Source organism: Trichoderma breve, chromosome 1 (genome assembly GCF_028502605.1).
Source record: "Trichoderma breve strain T069 chromosome 1, whole genome shotgun sequence".
Lineage (NCBI taxonomy): Eukaryota > Fungi > Ascomycota > Sordariomycetes > Hypocreales > Hypocreaceae > Trichoderma > Trichoderma breve.
In genome coordinates, this window is record NC_079232.1 from 4,035,470 (window position 1) to 4,054,462 (window position 18,993).

The 18,993-nt window shown below is 51.1% G+C and overlaps 9 protein-coding genes across 9 annotated transcripts; 3 read left to right on the plus strand and 6 right to left on the minus strand.

Moving 5' to 3' along the window:
* Positions 1-1,601: 1,601 nt before the first annotated feature.
* Positions 1,602-3,140, plus strand: T069G_01209 (uncharacterized protein; the record flags this gene model as incomplete). The annotated part of the gene is made up of 1 exon (XM_056168419.1): positions 1,602-3,140. The coding sequence occupies one exon, from the start codon at positions 1,602-1,604 to the stop codon at positions 3,138-3,140; it is 1,539 nt and encodes a 512-aa protein (XP_056033735.1).
* Positions 3,141-3,340: 200 nt separating this feature from the next.
* On the minus strand, positions 3,341-4,837 carry T069G_01210 (cupin-like domain-containing protein; the record flags this gene model as incomplete). The annotated part of the gene is made up of 1 exon (XM_056168420.1): positions 3,341-4,837. One exon carries the CDS (start codon positions 4,835-4,837, stop codon positions 3,341-3,343), a length of 1,497 nt encoding a protein of 498 aa, XP_056033736.1.
* Positions 4,838-5,375: 538 nt separating this feature from the next.
* On the minus strand, positions 5,376-7,653 carry T069G_01211 (uncharacterized protein; the record flags this gene model as incomplete). Its single annotated transcript, XM_056168421.1, has 6 exons — positions 5,376-5,651; positions 5,717-5,764; positions 5,843-6,228; positions 6,289-6,735; positions 6,847-7,447; positions 7,588-7,653. 6 exons carry the CDS (start codon positions 7,651-7,653, stop codon positions 5,376-5,378), a joined length of 1,824 nt encoding a protein of 607 aa, XP_056033737.1.
* Positions 7,654-9,012: 1,359 nt separating this feature from the next.
* Positions 9,013-9,963, plus strand: T069G_01212 (uncharacterized protein; the record flags this gene model as incomplete). Its single annotated transcript, XM_056168422.1, has 3 exons — positions 9,013-9,083; positions 9,167-9,227; positions 9,295-9,963. The coding sequence occupies 3 exons, from the start codon at positions 9,013-9,015 to the stop codon at positions 9,961-9,963; spliced, it is 801 nt and encodes a 266-aa protein (XP_056033738.1).
* Positions 9,964-9,979: 16 nt separating this feature from the next.
* On the minus strand, positions 9,980-10,900 carry T069G_01213 (uncharacterized protein; the record flags this gene model as incomplete). Its single annotated transcript, XM_056168423.1, has 2 exons — positions 9,980-10,750; positions 10,808-10,900. The coding sequence occupies 2 exons, from the start codon at positions 10,898-10,900 to the stop codon at positions 9,980-9,982; spliced, it is 864 nt and encodes a 287-aa protein (XP_056033739.1).
* A 495-nt stretch (positions 10,901-11,395) lies between these two features.
* On the plus strand, positions 11,396-13,273 carry T069G_01214 (PX domain-containing protein; the record flags this gene model as incomplete). Its single annotated transcript, XM_056168424.1, has 3 exons — positions 11,396-11,836; positions 11,899-12,352; positions 12,414-13,273. The coding sequence occupies 3 exons, from the start codon at positions 11,396-11,398 to the stop codon at positions 13,271-13,273; spliced, it is 1,755 nt and encodes a 584-aa protein (XP_056033740.1).
* A 433-nt stretch (positions 13,274-13,706) lies between these two features.
* Positions 13,707-15,016, minus strand: T069G_01215 (maintenance of mitochondrial structure and function domain-containing protein; the record flags this gene model as incomplete). Its single annotated transcript, XM_056168425.1, has 2 exons — positions 13,707-14,680; positions 14,740-15,016. 2 exons carry the CDS (start codon positions 15,014-15,016, stop codon positions 13,707-13,709), a joined length of 1,251 nt encoding a protein of 416 aa, XP_056033741.1.
* Positions 15,017-15,633: 617 nt separating this feature from the next.
* T069G_01216 (uncharacterized protein) lies at positions 15,634-16,026 on the minus strand (the record flags this gene model as incomplete). The annotated part of the gene is made up of 1 exon (XM_056168426.1): positions 15,634-16,026. The coding sequence occupies one exon, from the start codon at positions 16,024-16,026 to the stop codon at positions 15,634-15,636; it is 393 nt and encodes a 130-aa protein (XP_056033742.1).
* Positions 16,027-16,438: 412 nt separating this feature from the next.
* On the minus strand, positions 16,439-18,349 carry T069G_01217 (major facilitator superfamily domain-containing protein; the record flags this gene model as incomplete). The annotated part of the gene is made up of 4 exons (XM_056168427.1): positions 16,439-17,073; positions 17,126-17,611; positions 17,674-17,772; positions 17,824-18,349. The coding sequence occupies 4 exons, from the start codon at positions 18,347-18,349 to the stop codon at positions 16,439-16,441; spliced, it is 1,746 nt and encodes a 581-aa protein (XP_056033743.1).
* Between the last annotated feature and the right edge of the window lie 644 nt (positions 18,350-18,993).

Sequence of the window (18,993 nt, forward strand, 5' to 3'; positions counted from 1 at the left end):
AGGTGCCATCACTGTAAACCAAAGATTAGTATGCCTTTGGGTTTCTCATTTCCTTATCTTGCGACACAGGCCCCTGTCTTAAAGGCCGCATAATATTCCAAACTCCATTAGCAATAGTTGCCCCCTTGCATTTGCTGTTATATCTATTAGGTTCAATACCTACCAGCCTTCGTCCTTTTCAGTCGCAATCCGATCAAAAGATCTACTATGTAAAGGTACTAAGATCTGCTATGTACTTTAACACGCGCCCGGGGGGGGAGGGAATATTTCCAGGACAGTGTTAGTAGTAGGGCCCGGTAGCAGCTATTGAGCCTAGTAACAGCTTTTACATCCTAACATTTTACATCAATGGAATACTAATTGAAGTATCCAATGTAGCTTAGGTTCCAAATTGCAGCGCTATACCCGCTATAACCATAGCACTTATAGCGGCCATCAGCGCCTGGCAGCGCCCAGCAGCAGTTATAGGGGCCAATCTTATAGCGTCCGGTAGCGCCCGGCAGCGTCCGGCAGCAGTTATAGCGGCCAATCTTATAGCGCCTAGTGCCCTGAAGCCTACTATACCCCTGCGGGCCTTCTTTTATATATTAATTTTTCATAATATCTTTCCAACTTCCTTTTAACTTCTATTGTAACTACCATAGTAGTTAAACGTAAAATAAACCTATCCTTTTAATTCCAGCTCTTTCCATTAATTAGTATTTGACTTGAGCTTAGAGCTAAATAATAGATTAGTTGAAATAATTTTTAAGGACATTTAGCGCAAGCTACTATTTATAGGTACGTATAATACAAGGTACATAAATACCTTTTTGCTTAACAGCGACTTCGGCTTAATAGGATTACTATGAGCTTTTTCTGGGTTGAAAAAGCCATACCCAGCTAATAGATTGTAAATTTCGTTAGCTGAATGCTATTATAAACATTTTTAAACTGTAAAGCTATGCTGATCTAAAAGCTTACTTTAGCCTAACAAATTATATAGAAATTAAAAGGCGCTGCATTTTGTATAGCAACAATATGTCGGCCCTTACAGCAAGATTTTTAAACGCCAAAATCTTGCAGTAACCCTTATAGAACCTATGTCAGAGAACCCCCTCCCGCGCGTACTATTGAGGTATCTATCCCTTGGCTTGTATGAGTCTGTGCTCCTTGATGTCTCTTAAAGCTCTACCCAGCTACAGCTTACACAATCTAAACTAGAGCTCAAGTTATCAGATGCTAGCCTAGTGGCCGCTTTGGTCCATTTTGGTTCAGCCTTAAGATGTCAAATCGCATAGTACTTCTAGTACTTGTGAATACTTCCTCCGCTGCGGGTGGCTTGTGGCCGTCCGCTGTCTCTCCCGCGTATCTCCCGTCCTTCGGCATGCCGTCATAAGTGGGACGCCGAAAGTGCCCGCACAAACCATGCGCACTTATGCGCACACAGTCCTACCACCAGGTTAAAGTTGTATGCACATGCACTATCTTGCAACTGCAACCTCAACCCGCAAGCCGAAGCTGAAGCTTGCTCAGCTCAACCACGACGCCTGTCCCGCAAGGGGGCAAATTCTTACAACCTGAATAGACGTGTCAGCGCGTCTGCAACAATATTCGTCAATATGGAATCTTCGCCGCTCACCAAAGCGCACGACCACGCGCGAGCTGCTGCCGTAGCCACTCGCCAATCCTCCGATACCACCGTGGCCATCAGCGAACACACTCTAGCCGCGGGCGAGTTTGCCAATGCCGCCAACCTGACGTCGAGCGTCGAGGCGCTCCGAACCCTCAAGCTGCTGGAGGAGCATCACAGGAAGCTGGCCGAGATCCTCAAGCTGCCTCCGGAGCAAGTGCCGCATGCGCGCGACGACGGCGAGAAGACGGCGTCGGAGAAGGATGGCGATGGCCTCGGCACCGATGCAAGCGACGCTCTCCAGGCCGCAGTCACCAAGGCCCAGCCGCCCGGCCTGGCCCAGCGCCGCTACATGCCTCGCGAAATGTCGTCGTCCATTGCCAGCAATCTTGCGTCGGCGAGGGGCATCCGGTCCAAGGATCGCAGCCAGCCGCTCAGCCCCAGCGTGTCCAACGACCAGGCACCCGGCAATGTCGATCCCCAGGCCAAACGCGATGCCTCCAAGGCCAAGATGCAGAACATTATGGAACGCCAGACTGGTCGCCCGACATGGGTCCCGCCCATCACTCCCGTGTCTAAGCAGCAAGAGGGAGCGGCAAATGGCAGCGCGTCTCCCAAGGTCGAGCAAGGCCCTCCCAGGGACGACGGCGGCTACACCCGCTTCTACAACACCTTTGGAAGCCTGATCAACAAGATTTCTGCCCCTCTTGCTTTCGCCGGTCTGCCGCTCATCCAGGAAGAGCCCGCCACCCCTACTGAATCTTCTGTCATGCCCTCGTCCAGTGTCAACCTGTCTCCCTCCAAGCAGCCCCGTGCTCGTGCCTCCCCGTCCCCCAGCGCCGATCCTGACCTGTCCAAGATTTACTCAAAGGCCACCATGCGCGCCCTCGTCCGAGATGGCCACACTGCTGCTGACTCCTTCTACGTTGTTCCCTCTACCGGTCACACCATGTCTTATGCCAACATCCTCAGCTACGCTGAAAAGGAAAAGCGCCGGCTGGAAGCCTCGACCCATGGCGACTTCTTGCCTCAGGATGAAGACGACGATGACTTTGTTGATGCCCGTGAAGCCCCTGGTTCTTCTGTAAGCGCCCGACGACGGATTACGCGTACTCACTCGGAAAAGGAACTGTATAATACAATCGAGGAACTTAGTCTGGAAAACAAGTCGCTAAAGGATATGCTTGACAAGTTGTCGAAACGACTCCATACTTTTGAAGCTAGCGCCCAGAGTTCTGCTCTCGCTCTCGCTGAAAGTTATCGTATCATGCCTGGCGGGTCGCCGCTCCCTGGGGGAAGCGGGAGAGCGAATGACGATGAACTGATACGCAAGAATAATGAACTGGAAGAACAACTTGCCGAAATGACGAAGCACATGGAACGACTGGAGAAAGACAACCGTAAGATGCAAAAGACGCTTGAAAAGTACCGTGAGAAGTGGGAGACTTTGAAGGCGGGTGCCAAGGCGAGGAGGGAGGCACAAGTGACGGCTGAGAGCATTGAAGACGCACGCTCTTCTCAAGTGTGATTTCATGTGCTGCTGATGCGTTCTTTTCGAAGGGGTTTGTCCCCAATTTAAGCCATTTGGCTGCTTTGTCTGTCTCTACTTGAGCTTTGATGTTGTGGTTGTTGTAGGGCAAAGAAGCGTTTTGCCGGCGTAAATTTGCTCTGAAATATACAAAGGTGTCATCCCTGAATGTTCTCCTTACGATGATGTGAATGCTTGATCTAATTCCACCAAAAACTGACGCTGAAGCTGATGCTCAAACTCCGAACATAATGCCACCACCCGATGGGTATCACCAACGTATCCCCCGGGTGAAGTATAGTCTCCCAATACGGAACATCCTTCAACTCTTTTCGAATACTCTCCCAGTCATCACCGTCCTCATCCCAGCTTTCCAAGACACCAACGTCTAATTCACTAGTATTGCTCATATCAACACCATGCTCCATCCCTCTAGGCCGCAGCCGTGCCGTCTCTTCGGGCGAATACAGCCTCACGTATTTCGTCCCAACAACCTGACACAATAAATTATGATATCCATCCGTATGAAGCGGCGTTATCGTCTTTGCAGGGCCAAACCACGCGTTTAGCTGGGGGACATGTACTGGTGTCTGGTTCTTTGTAGAGTCGGTAGGATGAGGCGGGACGTCGGCCCAGCAGAAATCGGGGACTTGGATGTCATTTCGTAGGGAGGGGATTTGTTGGAAGAGGTTGTGCTGGGCGAGATAGCCTACTTTTTCGGGCTGAAGCTTCTCACTTGGTGCTGTGTCGAGGGTTGAGGTGGTGGCTATGCTTGGGTCGATGTATTTTGCGAGAAAGTGTTTGAATTGAATGAGATCCTGACTCCAGCCTTCATCAACATAACTGCGTCCAATTTCAACGGGGACGAGCCTCCTCCCGCCAAACGTCCTCGAGAGTAAGTATTCGGGGCTATTCCACGGCATATCTGAAAAAGCAGGCCATTCTTTCGTCAAATCTGTGAAGACAATCGGTAGAGGTTTTCCCTGACTCTCTTCATTCATGTACTTCTCAAACTTCTCCAGCGTCCAGTTTTCATATCGCGGACAAGTCCTTTCAGCAGCGAGATTCGGTCTACCGAATGGTTCGTGAGTAGAAAAGGTTGTGTCCCTTTTGATGCGCTTCTGCGGCCGTTGAGTTTCTTCTTCAGATGTTTCTGCTTCTTCCCAAAAACGATTGAGTAGTTCCAATGTCTTTTCGATCCATTGTTTGCCCAGGGGCTTTCCCGCGCCGCCAGCTACGATAAGTGCCCTGTCTAGACTCTCCACCACGCGATCCATGAGATTCTCATCAAATGAATTCTCTCGCACTGCCTTCAAGATGGCGTAATATGACATGAGAATCAATGTATCCGTGTATATCCACCGCCAGTAATAAGGCAGCAAGTCAAACCGATACGCATAAAACGCCGTCATGCAAACCGATGCGAGGTCATCCAGTCTTGTCTGCAGCAAATCTTCGTCGACGCTGATGTCTGTGTCCTGGTGTAGGGATTCATGCAATTTGATGAGAAGCAGGGCTTGGCGTTGTAGTAATTGCTGCATCGCGAGTGCTTTTAGATCCGTGTCTGTTGGCTGTGATGACTCGGGAGGCGTATTGGTTGTGGTGGTTTGAGAATCGGATGATGCGTATTGTGATGTAGCGATTGTGGCTGCAGCATCGCGGTATTGCGATAGAACTTGATCGCGTAGGGAAGACATGATGCGAGGGCGATGGATTTATGAGAAGAGGAAGAAGATATGAATTTGATATCTTAATGAAGGGATTACAATTGGTGAGTGAGGCCTCTTGATAGTGTTGAAGAGGGAGAAAAAAGTTCAAGGTGTGAGTGAAGTCCTTAGACCAGCCATATTCCCACCTCACTATACAGGGTACCCTACAAAGTATCAACCATTTGTGGCATCACTACCTCACTCACTCATCGATTAATCAAACAATCCATCAATAATTTATGAAAAATAGAGATTTACACATTGTCATGTTTTAAGTTTCTTTAATTCAAAAGCCTTGTTTCAATCGTTGCCTTACATTCACTCTCAACTCATCCGTCACTTCAAAAGTTTAGATTCATCAGAATAATATTTTCATACCACACAAAAGACCTCCCCAACAACCCAAACCAAATTTCTCCCTAACGTACAAGACAATCGAATTTTTTCGTTTCGTTTACATCGCTTGAGCTGGCGCCGACTTTAACACTTATTCTAACAAGTCCATACCCCACAATGGCAGGACTTTCTAACAAGTCCATACTCCCACAATGCCGTCCCGCCTACCCTCTACCAGGTAGCCGTCTCTAACACGTACACGCTCGACGACGGCGGCATTCTTGGCGCCCTCGGACGCGGCAATGCCCGCTCCGCAGTCCCATTGCCGTCCCTCGACCTTATCGTACACCTTGACCACGTCCTCGCTGGCCGCGCTGACAATCCGTCGCGCATCGAACATCATGCTGGTGACGGGGTTGTCGTAGGCGTAAGCGTCGTAGATGGACCCTGTTCGGAGATCCCATATCTGTACAAGGCAGGTTTGTTAGTCAATTCTATAAAGATGATATAGAAAGAGATAGTTAGGCTTACTCTGATGCTTCGGTCCAAACTGCCCGTCACTAGATGTACATCGTCAAACTGCAGACATGTCACGGCGCCGGTGTGGCCCACCAGGCTCCGGTGAACTTGGCCGCTTCGGAGATCCCACAAGCGGACCATGCCGTCGGCAGTACCGCATGCCAGCGCAGACTCAAACACTTGCAAGGCACCAACAAAGTCGGCCGTGGTTCCCTGGGCTCGACCAGTCGGCCTCCAGGTATCGTCAGTCGTTGCAATGGCCGATGCCTGAGCGGCCGCCCACATGACATCGAGCGTCTGAACGCAGCGGCCCTTTTCCAAATCCCAATGCCGGATCGTCTTATCTGCTGAACCAGAAACCAAAACGTCTCCCCTGAAATGAAGTGCGGTGATTTCGTCGACGTGAGATGATAGCGTAAAGAGAGCGCAGTCGTCCATGCTGCCCTCCGGAGGCTCGATGGGCTGCGCATCGGGGTGTTCAAAAGCAATGGCGTCCTCGTCGTCATCGCCAGCGTCCTTGCCACCTTGAGGGTTGTAGTGCGTTTTGCTCAAATCCCACAATCTGATGGTGGCGTCCATAGAACCGGTGGCTAGAATGTTATCCTCGACCTGCAATGCTCGCACCGAGGCCGTGTGGCCCTCCAGGTAGCCCATGCACCGACCGGCATTCAGATCCCAAACCCGGACAGTATCGTCCAGTGCGGCAGTGACCAGAGTTCCGAATGGCGCATCAAAATCCATGGCCGTAATCGTGTCGCGGTGGGCCCGGATTTCGCGGATGTTGGATCCCGGGGCAAAGTGCTCGTGCAGAATGGGCATGGATTTCCGGCGATGGACCTTTTTCGGCTTGCGCTGCTTGCTGTCGGCAGCAGGCAGCTTCTCGTAGACAGACTTGGACATGAATTCGGGGTCGTGGTCGTCGGCATCTCCCACTAGATCTCGCTCGTCCTTGGTGGCAGTGTTGCGCGCAATCTCCTCGGCCTCGTCGACGACGGCTTGGACTTCGTCGATTTTCAATTCGAGGTCCATGACTACACAGGGACAACCAAAGAGAAGCATTAATTAGACATAGAACTTGAAAGCAGAGAATGGCAAAGGGGAAAATGAAGGCATTCTACTGGGGTATGGGTTCAAACACCTACCATCGTGCTCGAGTGTCGCCTCGTCTTGTTCAAAGCCTGCCAACCTCTCCAGCACAATCCTACGCATGCCGTAGAGATTGGCAATCTTGTTGTCTATCTCACGGATCTCACAGCTGACCATGCTCTTGCGCACCCCCAGCAATTCCAGCTCGTGCACCATGGTCGTCTTTTCCTTCTTGAGCTGGGCCAACTTGGTCGGCGTTGCGGGTGTGTTCTCCCCCTCCTCTAGCAGTTTCCTGCCCCTCGACGGCTGTCGGCGGTGCTTCTTCCTGTCGTCAGCCAGCTCGGGGAAGCTGGCCTGGAAGCCCTGGAACAGCGAATAGGCATTCTGGTGCTCGGGGATGTTGGACAGCAGCTCGTCGGGCAGGTGGGTGAGGGCGCGGTGCTGGATCTCGGCCGTGGACAGCTTGGACCGCACAATCTCGGTCGGGCTGGACCGGGCCATGGAGAACATGCCGCGCTGGACGCTGGGGCGCTTCATCTGCTTGTGAACTTCGGCCAGGGCGGCGCGATAATGGGCTCCCGAGGCCTCTGCGGCCGGGCCCATGAGCTGGCTCGCCGTGACAGTGACCTTGCGGCTAAAGGCTTCGAGTCCTCGAGTCTGCGGGCAGAGAAGAGACACGACATGGTTAGCAGGCTGCGCTCCATGGGCAAATCGCAAAAAAGGGACGGCTCAATGCAATGGCATGGGATCTTGCGGCAGGCAGAGTTTTTGAGAGTTTTTGCCGGTTTGCGACATACAGAGATGATGGACTGCTCGTCATCGGGGCCATCGTCGAAGGCATAATGGCTCTCCGAGTCGGCCATTACTCAACGGCTGGCCCGCTGCAGGCTCAGGATTCGGGGCTCGAGGCAGCGCAAGGCAAAAGGCGAAGTTGCGTTGCTTTGGTCAAGGGAACAAGAACAAGAGTTGGAGGGTTTGCATCGCAAAACCGGGCATGGCTTGCGGGTGTGAAATTTGGATGACGCGCGCAGAAAATGCAAAGTCCAGTGCAGAAGCGGCACCAACCGGCCCCCCGGCTATTGAGTACAAGTACATGCTGGGGCCTGCTTAACCGCTGCTAAACTGTTGTTACTGGTTTGGGCCACTTTGTACCGCCCACCCCTCTAGCTGTTCCAGCTGCCCTTTGTGTGTAAACTTTGAACCATCCGATGGAATTGGCACCACTGTGCCGATGCATTGATGCAAGTGATTTGTGCGGGTGTCTAGTCTATGTTGCACTTTCTAAGTACCTTGAACTATGCAACTCACACCAGTAGCTATCCTCAAGTACTGCTAATACCTGTTAGTAGCCAAGGTAGCATCAAGATTGATTAGCTGAGCTGTAAACCCGACGCATAAACAATCAAACGAGAAACCGGCTAGTCGAGCTGCTGTTTGCACGGCGTTTCGGCTTGTCTCTGCTAGTTCGGTTTTCATCTCAATCTTTTGCCTGTGCGGTTCGCTCGATGCCCCACTGGGGGCTTTCCGGGGTTCAAGGGCAGACCCCAGCAGTTCAACAGCAAAGGATTGACTTTACTCGATCGCCAGGGGACCCTAGAAGTATATCTGATGGATGTTGGAGATGGAGAATTTGGAAGCTTTGATGATTGTATACTATCAGAACCAGCATCTAAGCGTATTCCGTCATGTTTTATGCAGTGATGGCATCAAGTTCAAACCCGTCTATTCTTCAATTCCGTCCGCAAGTCTTACAAGTTCCGCTACTACCAACACAAACAAGTCTAAACAGCAATCCCGATGCCGTAAGACATACCAAGGCAGCCAGCATTTGCTCCTTTTGGCGACAAGATTCCCAATGGCAGCAGCGCCTCAATTTCTTACTCGACACATGAAAGGCTCTTAGTCGCGCATCTCGTAAGGATCCATGGATTGAGATCTGAGCCGCCCTTGTATTAGTAGATAGAGCCTTTGGTAAGCTGCACCGGCCGCTAAAGATGGGGCTCGCTGTGAGTCCAGTCTTCTAGACGGCCGGTCTCGGGGAGCGGATCAATTCCGTTCCCAGCTTGACTTGACTTCATCGACCATCGGCACGCTGCTGAAAGTTTGATTTGCCCGTCAGCTTATTTTCGATTCAATCTTCGCTGACATTTGCGCTATTCCTGCTTCTCTTCTCCAAAATATTTAAATTCAGCGATATCCCCCTTCGATTGCTTCTCTCCAAGATGGATTCCGCCGTGGACATGGCCGACAGCTCTCGAGCGCTGGATCTGGCGCGCATCCGCTTCCAGCTCATGTCAGTTGGCCCGAGCTATGCAAAGCTCAGCTTTCAAGCCCCAAATTCGTCCCTTTGCATGCGCTCTGACATGTTTCATGTAGCCGACTCGAAGACACAATTTCCTTTTCCCTCATTGAGAGAGTACAGTTTCCTCTGAACAAGGTGAGTCACAGATGCTGAATATCAATTTGAACAAGGCCTGTTACTGACTCGAGCTTCCTTTGTCTAGACCATCTACACGCCTGGCGCCCTCCCCATCCCCGACAGCCGCCTGAGCTTCTTCGACTGGTACTTTTCTGAGCAAGAGAAGCTGCAATCCCTGATTCGCCGTTTCGAATCGCCCGACGAATACCCCTTCTTCCCAGAGTCCGTCCAGAAGCCCATGCTGAAGCCCCTCAACTACCCCAAGATCCTGCACAAAAACGACGTCTGCGTCAACGACAAGATCAAAAAGTTCTACATTGAAACGTTCCTACCAGAGGTGTGCCCCAACTTTGGCCGCGAGGACCGAGGAGAGTCGCAGGAAAACTACGGCTCGACATCTACGTGCGACATTGCCTGCCTGCAGGCCCTGTCTAGGAGAATTCACTTTGGCAAATTTGTCGCAGAGTCCAAGTTCCAGTCAGACCCTGAGCTCTACACGCAGCTCATCAAGAACGAGGACCGGGAAGCGATTGGCGAGTCCATCACCAACAGAGCCGTCGAGGAGCAGGTCCTCGCCCGTCTTCGTCTCAAGGCCGAGACCTACGGCAAGGACCCGTCGATGCTGGGCGGCGTGGAGCAGCCCGTCAAGATCAACGTGGACGCGGTGGTGTCAATGTACAAAGACTTTGTCATTCCCTTGACCAAGGAGGTTGAGGTTGAGTACTTGATGCAGAGACTCCTGCCGGAAGAGTAGAGCAAATTCATATCATCTATTGCGGCGCAGCTATATAGTCACTCACGGCCTTGACGGCCTCCTTGAATTTACTCGCCTCAATGAGGATCATGTGTCCAAATGTCTTGATGCCCAGCTCTTGAAACGCCCGCTTGCTGTCTGCCACCGCATCGTCCTCTTTTGTGTACCGGAAGCTGCCGTGTGCTACGGCGTATTTTTGTAGAATCTCATCCTCGGGGTGGAAGTGATAGGTTGAAGCCTCCTCCTTGGCCTTTTTGCGTTTTCGGTCCTCCACGTCCAGCGTTGATTCTACCTCCTGATACGTCCTTGAGAAGATGAGGTAGTAAGAGAACTCATACGGCTCCTTGTCTTCGATGGCGTCCTCCACCTCTTCAATGAGCATTGTATACAGCGGCGGTGCAATCTCAGACGGCATGTTGATGAGTCGCTCCGAAAAGACGAGTCCAACGGGCTTTTGTGCGGTGATGAGCTCGGCAACGGCTGATATTGAGGGGTTGGTCTGGGCCTTGTCCACGATGTACTTGAGAATGTCCTTCATGGGCTCCTTTTCGCGGTGCTCATATGTGTTGAGAACTGTGAGCATGGCATAGGCGTCGTTGGCCTTGCCGTCCACCTTGACCGTTGAGCCAATCGTCGGTTGCGACAGGATCAGATCCGACAACGCAGACATGTTGAAGAGATTGGCGTCGACATCGAAGAGTTGTCGAAGTAATGACTTTGTGCCGTGGAAATCAATCTCGGGATCGAAGTTGAACCATTCAAAGTCCACATTGACCATATCAAAGTCCTAACAACGTCAGCGCATCTTCCACTGAGCAGAACAAAACGGCTTCTCTCATCTCACCTCGTCATCGCTGCTGTCCTCTTCCATTCGGTCGGCACCTGCATCCGCCGGCGGCACGTCCTTAGCCTCCTCCCGTGACCTCTTTTTGCCCATTTTGGCTTGTGATTATCTGAATTGTTTTTGCGATTGATGGATTGAATGCGCTCCGCAATGACGAAGCAAGTCTTTTGGTTTCATCTCAACTGAGCTTCGATAACGAATTTTTGTTCTCCATACCCCGCGCTATACCGCATCTAGCCACGATAAGAGCTCTGTGGCGGCTAAATAGACGCGATAACGTGCGCTTAACCAGCCAACCAGCGGCCACTCCCCAGACTGTGCCTCTGTTCCCACTTGGATGTCGTCGCAACTTACGTAGCCGAACTGGATCAGCAGCTTCACTGGCGGAATCTCAACTTCGCGCATCCACCCTCGCCGAGCTTCCAATCGGGCGTTGCGGCATGAGCGACACTCAATTCTGAGAGATTCTCCATATCTAATCGCCGTATCTTATCCTCTGCTCGCACAGGCTCATCGTGATATTGCCTGCCTCGCCGTTCACCCATATATTGCCGCTATATCGAGCCTTTGTTGAATCCGGCCGTCACCATGGACTACAGCGCCTCTATACACGAGACCGAGGACCCGGCGGCATCTCCCTGGGGCAACACTCCAGGCTCATCTCCCCAGCATGACCGCACCACGTTTGCGAGCCTCACGGGTGATGCTCCTGTTCCCGCTTTCCCGTACACCCCGCAGTCGTCCAACGGCCTGGGACCAAGTGGTGACGATGTCTTTCCGCAGTCTGGCTCAATAACTCCTGCGGCCGGCGGAGGGAGCGAGCATGAGGATGCGGGATTGACTGCATCTTCAGAGTCTGGCACCGTGCCTCCATCTGAGGCCCCTCAGTCAGCAGCTTCAACAGAGGTGCCACCAGAGGATGCGCAACAGCCTCGGAAGCCTCCACAGCCCCAATTCCGGCTGCAGGCAAAGATTACAGGCCTGGAACGAACGGGAAAGAAGGATCCGATACTGCGATTTGACGTTCACGTGAGTTGTCCTGTCTGCTGTGTCACTAGAGAGTGCCATTGATCTAACAAGCCGCCCCTCAGACCAACCTGCCTCGATTCCGCACCACCCAGTACCGAGATGTCCGACGTTTGCATTCCGAGTTTGTCAAGCTTGGAGAGCACCTGATATCTGCAAACCCCGAAGCTCTGGTACCGGCTGTCCCTCCCCCTATTACATCGGCTGGCGCTGGTACAGAGGAGGATGAAAACCGAGTCAAGGCCCTGATGCAGCGATGGTTCAACTACGTGTGTGGGAACGAGGTATTGATGAGAGACGATGAGATGGTGCTTTTTGTTGAAAGCGACTTTGGCTACAGCCCGCTCGTGAAGAGAAAGCAGCCCGCAACTGGTGTTCGCAGGAAGATTTTGAAGCAGTTTGCTCCGCCTCCCGATGATACCCCTGAGCTCGCAGAGGCTCGTCCTGTCGTTAAGCTGTTCTATCTTGGTACCATGGATGCTGGCCACAAGGTCGACAAGCTCGTCAAGGCTAGGAGAGGTAAGACAAGAGTGCTAGCTAAGTGTGTTTATGCTGCCTTGCTAATAACTATAAATCGTAGGCCTTGGACTTGTCGAGTCTGATTACGGTGTGAAGCTTGGCGCCATGCATGTCCAGGAGCCGCACCCGGGACTGGCAAACGCCTACAAGAAGCTCGGTAGGGTGATTCAGACTGTGGGAGACTACCACGCCGCTCAAGCCACGGCTGAGGCTGCCACCATCGGCGACCCATTCCAGTACCACTCGCAGGATGCCTTTATCGTCAAGGAGTCTCTCACCAACCGTCAAATTCTCATCCGCGAATTCTTACAAGCCCAGGAGGTAACGCGAAGCAAGCTAAACGCTGCCGATCGTCTCAAGGCCAGCTCCAGCGTTCGGCGAGAAAAGGTCGACGAGGCCATCGCAGCCCTCGACGAAGCCCGAACAAACGAAACCCAGCTCTTCAACAAGACAAGTAGAGTTACCCAGAGCCTCGTTCAAGAACGCCGCAGGTGGTTCGACAGAACGGCCAGCGACCTGCGTCTGGAAATTCGAGAACTTGTCCTCCGTGAGATTGAGGCTGAACGTCGGTCACTGGCCCTCCTCGAGAGCGTGAGAGCGGATATCCGGTCCATCGATGCCTCTGGTGGCCTGAGCCGTCTGGGCCGTGAATCTCATCCTACCGTGCGACGAACGAGCCTCGCTGCCAGCCAGGGACCTAAGGGAGATGCTTGGAGCGGCGTTCCTCGTCGGTCTGACGCCACCAGCCGCAGCACCTCGGGCGTCGGCAAGGTGGAGGAGGCTGAAGGTGAGGACGGCCAGGAGTCTGGGTCTGGTAAGCACGGAAGCGGGCTCGGCAACTTGGTCGGTCTGGAGGAGGATGACGAGGACCGAATTGACGCGAGAAATGCGGCGAGCCGGTTGGCTACGAGCACCTTTTAAGACGCTGGTGATTTGCACCTTTTAAGAGACGCTGGTGATTTTATAAGGGGGGATGGCTCTTGTTTTCTACTCCATGCCAAAGTGCGGCCGTTGTCGTTAAAATATAGTTCCAGACGAGCACATGTTTATATTCAATTTTAAGAAACGAACCAAGTTGACGAATAATTAAGAGTGTAGAAATGAAATAGAGTTGTTTTTGCTAAGAATTCGAACGACTATATTGCATGCACGTTTTCAGTGAATTGAATTATGGCTGATAGTAACGCCAGCCCTCGTTATGTCATTCATTACCCATCTATGAATCGTTCCCTTGCATTGAACGCATGGTAAAGGAAAAAGAAGTAGAAGAAAAGAACGCCCCATGGTAATGCCTCAAGCAAACAAAAAAAAATACCCAAAGTTCTAGCCTTATGAGCAAAACCTAATATCATCCTCAAACGTGCAGATCGCCCGTGCCCGGAATGTTAAACGGGACACCACCCATATTGTAATCCAGATTCCCACGTCTCGCTGCACCCTTGCTTGATTCAATAGCATGGAATTTCCTGCCCACATCCTTTGCCTGATTGACGCCCTGCATTATGGAGTTCAAAAGGCCGAGGAGGTGGACATTGTTGGATTCGCTCTGTACTTCCCTTTCGAAGGCCTCCCTATCTGACGGAATGACGAGGTCGAGACGGCTGACCAGAGCCTGGATCTGTCGGAGAATGTTATGAGATGGCGTAGTATTGTTGGTGTCCGTATCCATGCTCTCTCCTTGGTCATCTCCGTTGATATACGAAGGCGGCAAGTGTTCTAGGTAGGTAGTAATGAGCTGGATTCTGGAGTGGAGCATCTTGATGGCGTTGGCCTTTGCCGTCAGCGAAGCAATCATCTCATCCTCCTCCCGCGTCAGAGCGCTCGCCTCATCCACCACCGCGTCTTTCTTCTCCTCAACCTCGCTCTCCACCAGCCTCCGCTTTCCCTTTCCGTTTGACTCTATCGAACGAGCTGGCCGTTCTTCCTTGACGGCCGGAGCTGGGGCACTGGCTGCTGCGTTTCCACCACCGCTTGCCACATAGTTCATGCTAATCATTTCCGTCTCGTCTGTCTCGACAGAATATGGCACCTCTCGGAATTTCAGCTTGAGCGAGGAGTCGCCGTCGTCCATCTTCTTGTCCTCTCCGTCATTTTCCGCCCTGGCATCGTCGACTTCGAAGTTGCTTTCGTAGATCGTCAACGGCAATTTACCGCCGACTGAATGCTGCGCAACCTCTTGTGGGTGGAAACCTAGCAAAACTGCTGATTCGTTCCAGTTTTCGAGGATCTGGCTGTGGACAGGCAGGATGGTGGGCGAGGGACCTGATGACGACAGCAGCGTGTACCAACCGACAAAGTCCAGTTTTCGGTCTTTATGCACAAGGCACACTGGCAAAAAGCAAGTTAGCAAAGCTTCCGACGGGGTGTTGAGGGTGGATTTGGCGCACTCTGTTCTAATCTTCTGCCGAACTTATCTACGTCAACTAGGTAGCCTCCATCGACCTCGGGTGCTTCCTTGACGTGGCACTCAAAGGCGTGTTCAATGGTGATTTCGCGGCCATTCTGCTGGCCTAATAGAGCTCCGATTATGGGTCCCTTTTGCTCTCGTAGAGTATGTCGTGTGATGTAGTCGGAGATTGTGAGAAGCACCAGCGGGTGCAGGACGGCCTGGAGCTGGGAGCTCTTCTGGGTCGATAGAAGAGGGTTGGAGCTGGGAGCATCCATGTTGGCGGAAGGTATATCGCGGTATTATCGGCGGGAAGTGATTCGTCGTACGTGATGGTTATTGTTGAGGCTGCAATCTGGGTTGTAGGGGAAATGATGTAATGGAGAAGAAGCGTGAAACGAGCTGAGATGTGAAGTTGGTTGTATGTTGGACGTTTGAGCAACTGCCCCGCGTGCCGTGGGGTTGAGAGGCAGCAGAGCGATGACTAAGCCGATCGATCTGTTTGATCATCATGAAACCTCTTGAAGCACAACCAGGAGCTCAACGACAGAAGTCTTCATTGGTATTTATATCTTTATATATATTATTTTTTATATTTTGAATCTAAAGTTTAATTGAAGCTCAAATTAGTGGCAGACGTTTATCTTATCTGAACTACGCTCCATTCGCCTCTCCTGGTAATTATAGCTTCTATAGATGAAAAAGAGATTCACTTCCACTCCACAGGTACCTCTACTACTAAAAAAGGCTCTATACAAGATCAATGCGCATTTAACTCAGGTAATTCAATCAACACAAGACCGAAAATTTATCTCTTCTTTAGACTATCAAATAATGTCGTAAGGGTCCATCTGCTCCCCAATACGCCTCTTCCAACAATAGGCCAAGACAAAACTCAAGACTGCCATCTCCCTCTCGACTCTTGAGCCAACTCTGCCTCGAATCGCTTCTTCGCGGCCATTTCAATCTCAGTCTTCCCCTGCATCTCTGCCAGGGCCTTGATCCTCTGCTCCGGAATTCTCTTGATGATTTCTTCGAGTTGCGCCGTCATTGTCTTACAGTCCTCGGCCTTTGCCAGTTCCGCCAATTTCTTGAGCTCTTCGGTGTATTTGGCGTAGAGATGCACAATTTTCTTTTGGCGATTGTCTGGGTTGCACTTTTGGCACTGGTCATTGGAGTTGCAGTTTGTGATTTCTTTTTCGCATCTTCCGCTCGTGTCTGAGCATTGGGACTGATACTCGGTGGTGGTATGCCGGCAGGAGTACTTGGTTCTGGTGACTTTACACATTTTGAAGGTTGGGAGTGAGAGAGCGAAGATTTGATGGTTCTTGATGATTTGATTAGCATGGTTTAGTATGGTGGGAACGAGTGAGCTCCATCAAAGCACATGTTGGAGCAGTTATATAGTAAAAGTCGAGTGCCAGTAACTTCATCGTGTCTGGATTCGTGACGATATGTGAACGAGGGCTGATGCAGTGAACTAGGTCAACAACGGGAAAAGAAATTGAACACGATTTTAGACAATTACCATTATTTTATTCTGAGCTAAGTGGTTAAAAAAATCTACATAAACAGAGAGGAGAGTAAGTTTCCCAAATTCCAAGGAGCCAGTTAATCTAACAAATAGTCCATTTTCCAGTTGTCTATCCCGCCGCAAACGCCAATAGTCCAGGTGAATGTTGAATCCATGTATGACTTGCTCACTGTGGTTTCTCTTGCTGGTTCTTCGGCTTCTTGACGCTTCCCCATTCCACGCAACAGGCACAAACCAGCTGAGCACAAGTCAATGCCAACGCAGCAATAAAGATGTGCGTGCACGCGTAATTGTACGCATCAATCACAGTCGAAACAAACTGCGGAGGAACAACATTGCGCAGCTCAGTCACACCAGTCGTGATAATTTTCTTAGGATCTAGTCCGGGCACATTCTCCAATTTGGAAACGAGCAAGGTGTTCAGAATTGTTTGGCCGACGGAAATGAAAATAGCACCTCCAAGTTGCTGGGCAAAGAAGAGGATGGAAACTCCGGTAGGAATCTCTTTCTTTGGGATCGTAGCCTGGACAGCAAGATTTGCGGTCTGGAACCCAAAGCCCAATCCAAATCCAGCGAGAAACTGGTATCCAATCCACTCAGAAGACCCTGAGTTTGGCTTCAAAGTATATAGAAGGCCTTCGCCGATGGCCATTACGCAGGGACCAATTATTAAAGCCGGCAAATAGTATCCAATTTTCTGTGTCATAAATCCAGATATGGTAACGGAGACGACGAGACTCAGCACAAGGGGGAGCGTATAAATGCCAGATCTCACGGGACTGATGCCATGAGTAGTTTGGACTAAATAATATGTCAGCGTCAACGACCCGACCGCGGAGGGGATTAGACTTACACCATAGGGGAATGAAGTAAACCAAGAGCATCATGGCGCCTGCAACAAAGAGCATGTAGAATGTGGTGGAGAGCATGGTCCTCTGGATAATGACCTTGGGAGGTAGCGACGCCGTTTCGGGCATCTTGACTTGAACAATGGCAAATGCCACGGCAGTCACTCCAAACATGATGAAGAGGAAGATGATTCTCCAGTTGCTCCAATCGTATTTTGATCCTCCCCATTGCAGGGCAAGCAAGAGGCATACAGTCGACGGGATGAAGAAGAAGGTGCCGAGAGGGTCGAGGCGAAGGATCTGTTGCTTGATGGTGGCGGGAGGGTGAGTCTTCTTGGGAAGTCTCAGGAAGAAGAACAGGAAGACGAAAGCCACGGCGCCGACGGGAAGATTGATGTAGAAGCACCATCTCCACGAAACGTTTTCTGTAAAGGCGCCGCCCATAAGAGGGCCTGTAATACTCGATACACCAAACACAAGACCGAACGCGGCTAGTTGTGTCAAAGGTTAGGAGACAGGTTCGATATCTGAGACTTTTGGGATCTTGTAATACCTTGAAACATGGGACGCTTCGCCAATGGAATCATGTCAATAGTCGTGAGTAGGGATCCGGTCGTGATGCCTGCAGAGCCCACTCCTGCGATAGCACGTCCTATGATTTGTTAGGCAGTTGTCTCAGACCTGCATCCCATTGCAAACTTACCAGCAATAAAAACGGACGAGCTTGGTGCAGCACCGCAAATGGCAGATCCAGCCTCGAAGATGACGATGCAGCATAAGAATGTCCATCGCAGATCGTAGAAGCGGTAAATGCGTCCCCAAATCAGTTGAAAGGCGGCCGTTGTAAGCATATACGATGATCCATACCAGCCGATATCTGAGAGAGAGTGAAAGTCGTCGGTGATTGTAGGAATCGCGGTAGAGATGATGGTTCGATCTAGAGCAACGAGGAACATGGACACAAAGGCACTGATGATGATGAGCCAGAACTTGAGAGATCCTGGCTTGTAGCTTGCTTCGGCGCTGTCCGTGGGCGGGCCCTGGGGATTTGCGGCCTCAGCATTGTCGTCGGCTGGCGGTGAATCTGTCTCTTTCTTGAGCGGGCTGTTCGTGTCGTCGCTTGTAGCATCGATGTTTCGCCAATTATGTGATGATGATAGAGAGGTTGTGGACAGCTGGATGGGAGACGGTGCCGTCTCCATCCCTTTTTTCTCGTCGGGGAGAGACATTGTGAAGAGATTTGATGAACTATTAGATGGTGCACATCAATAAATGAAAGGATTCAAGATACACTCTGTTGAATCAATCTCTATGCTTGTCTAAGATATGCGTGAATGCTAGTAAAGAAGACATCTAAAAGACGGCCTTGAAGTTTATAGAAGAAAATAAACTACATTCTTCCGCGTATGTGGCTACGCGTACCCGGCACCGTCTGCCTTCGGTCACATAATATTTGGCATGCCCGACAAGGCAGAAATAAGAAAAGAATGCATATCGTGCCCGTCATTACATTCTTCGGCTCCGTGAGTCTGGAGAGCCTCCCTTTGACTTACATGCACTCGGGCACGGAACTGGGCGCTAGTACACGTTGGGCTGTGGCGTTTGCTCTCGGTCCCGAACCGAAGCCCGAGCTGAAGCATATGCCATTGTGCGGTTGGTCTTGTTGGCCATTCTCGGGTATGTTTCGAATTTTTACGCCGTTGAAACGAATGTTGAGGCAAGGATGAAGCAGAGTTGATGATACTTGTAGTCGCTCATACGCGTGTTTGACATTATGACTCTGATACGGAGTACAAGCAGTGCTGAGTGGCGTTGGAGGGTGAGTTTGTACATTAACACGGTAGATGGGCCGGGAAAGACTTGTTCTAGCTCG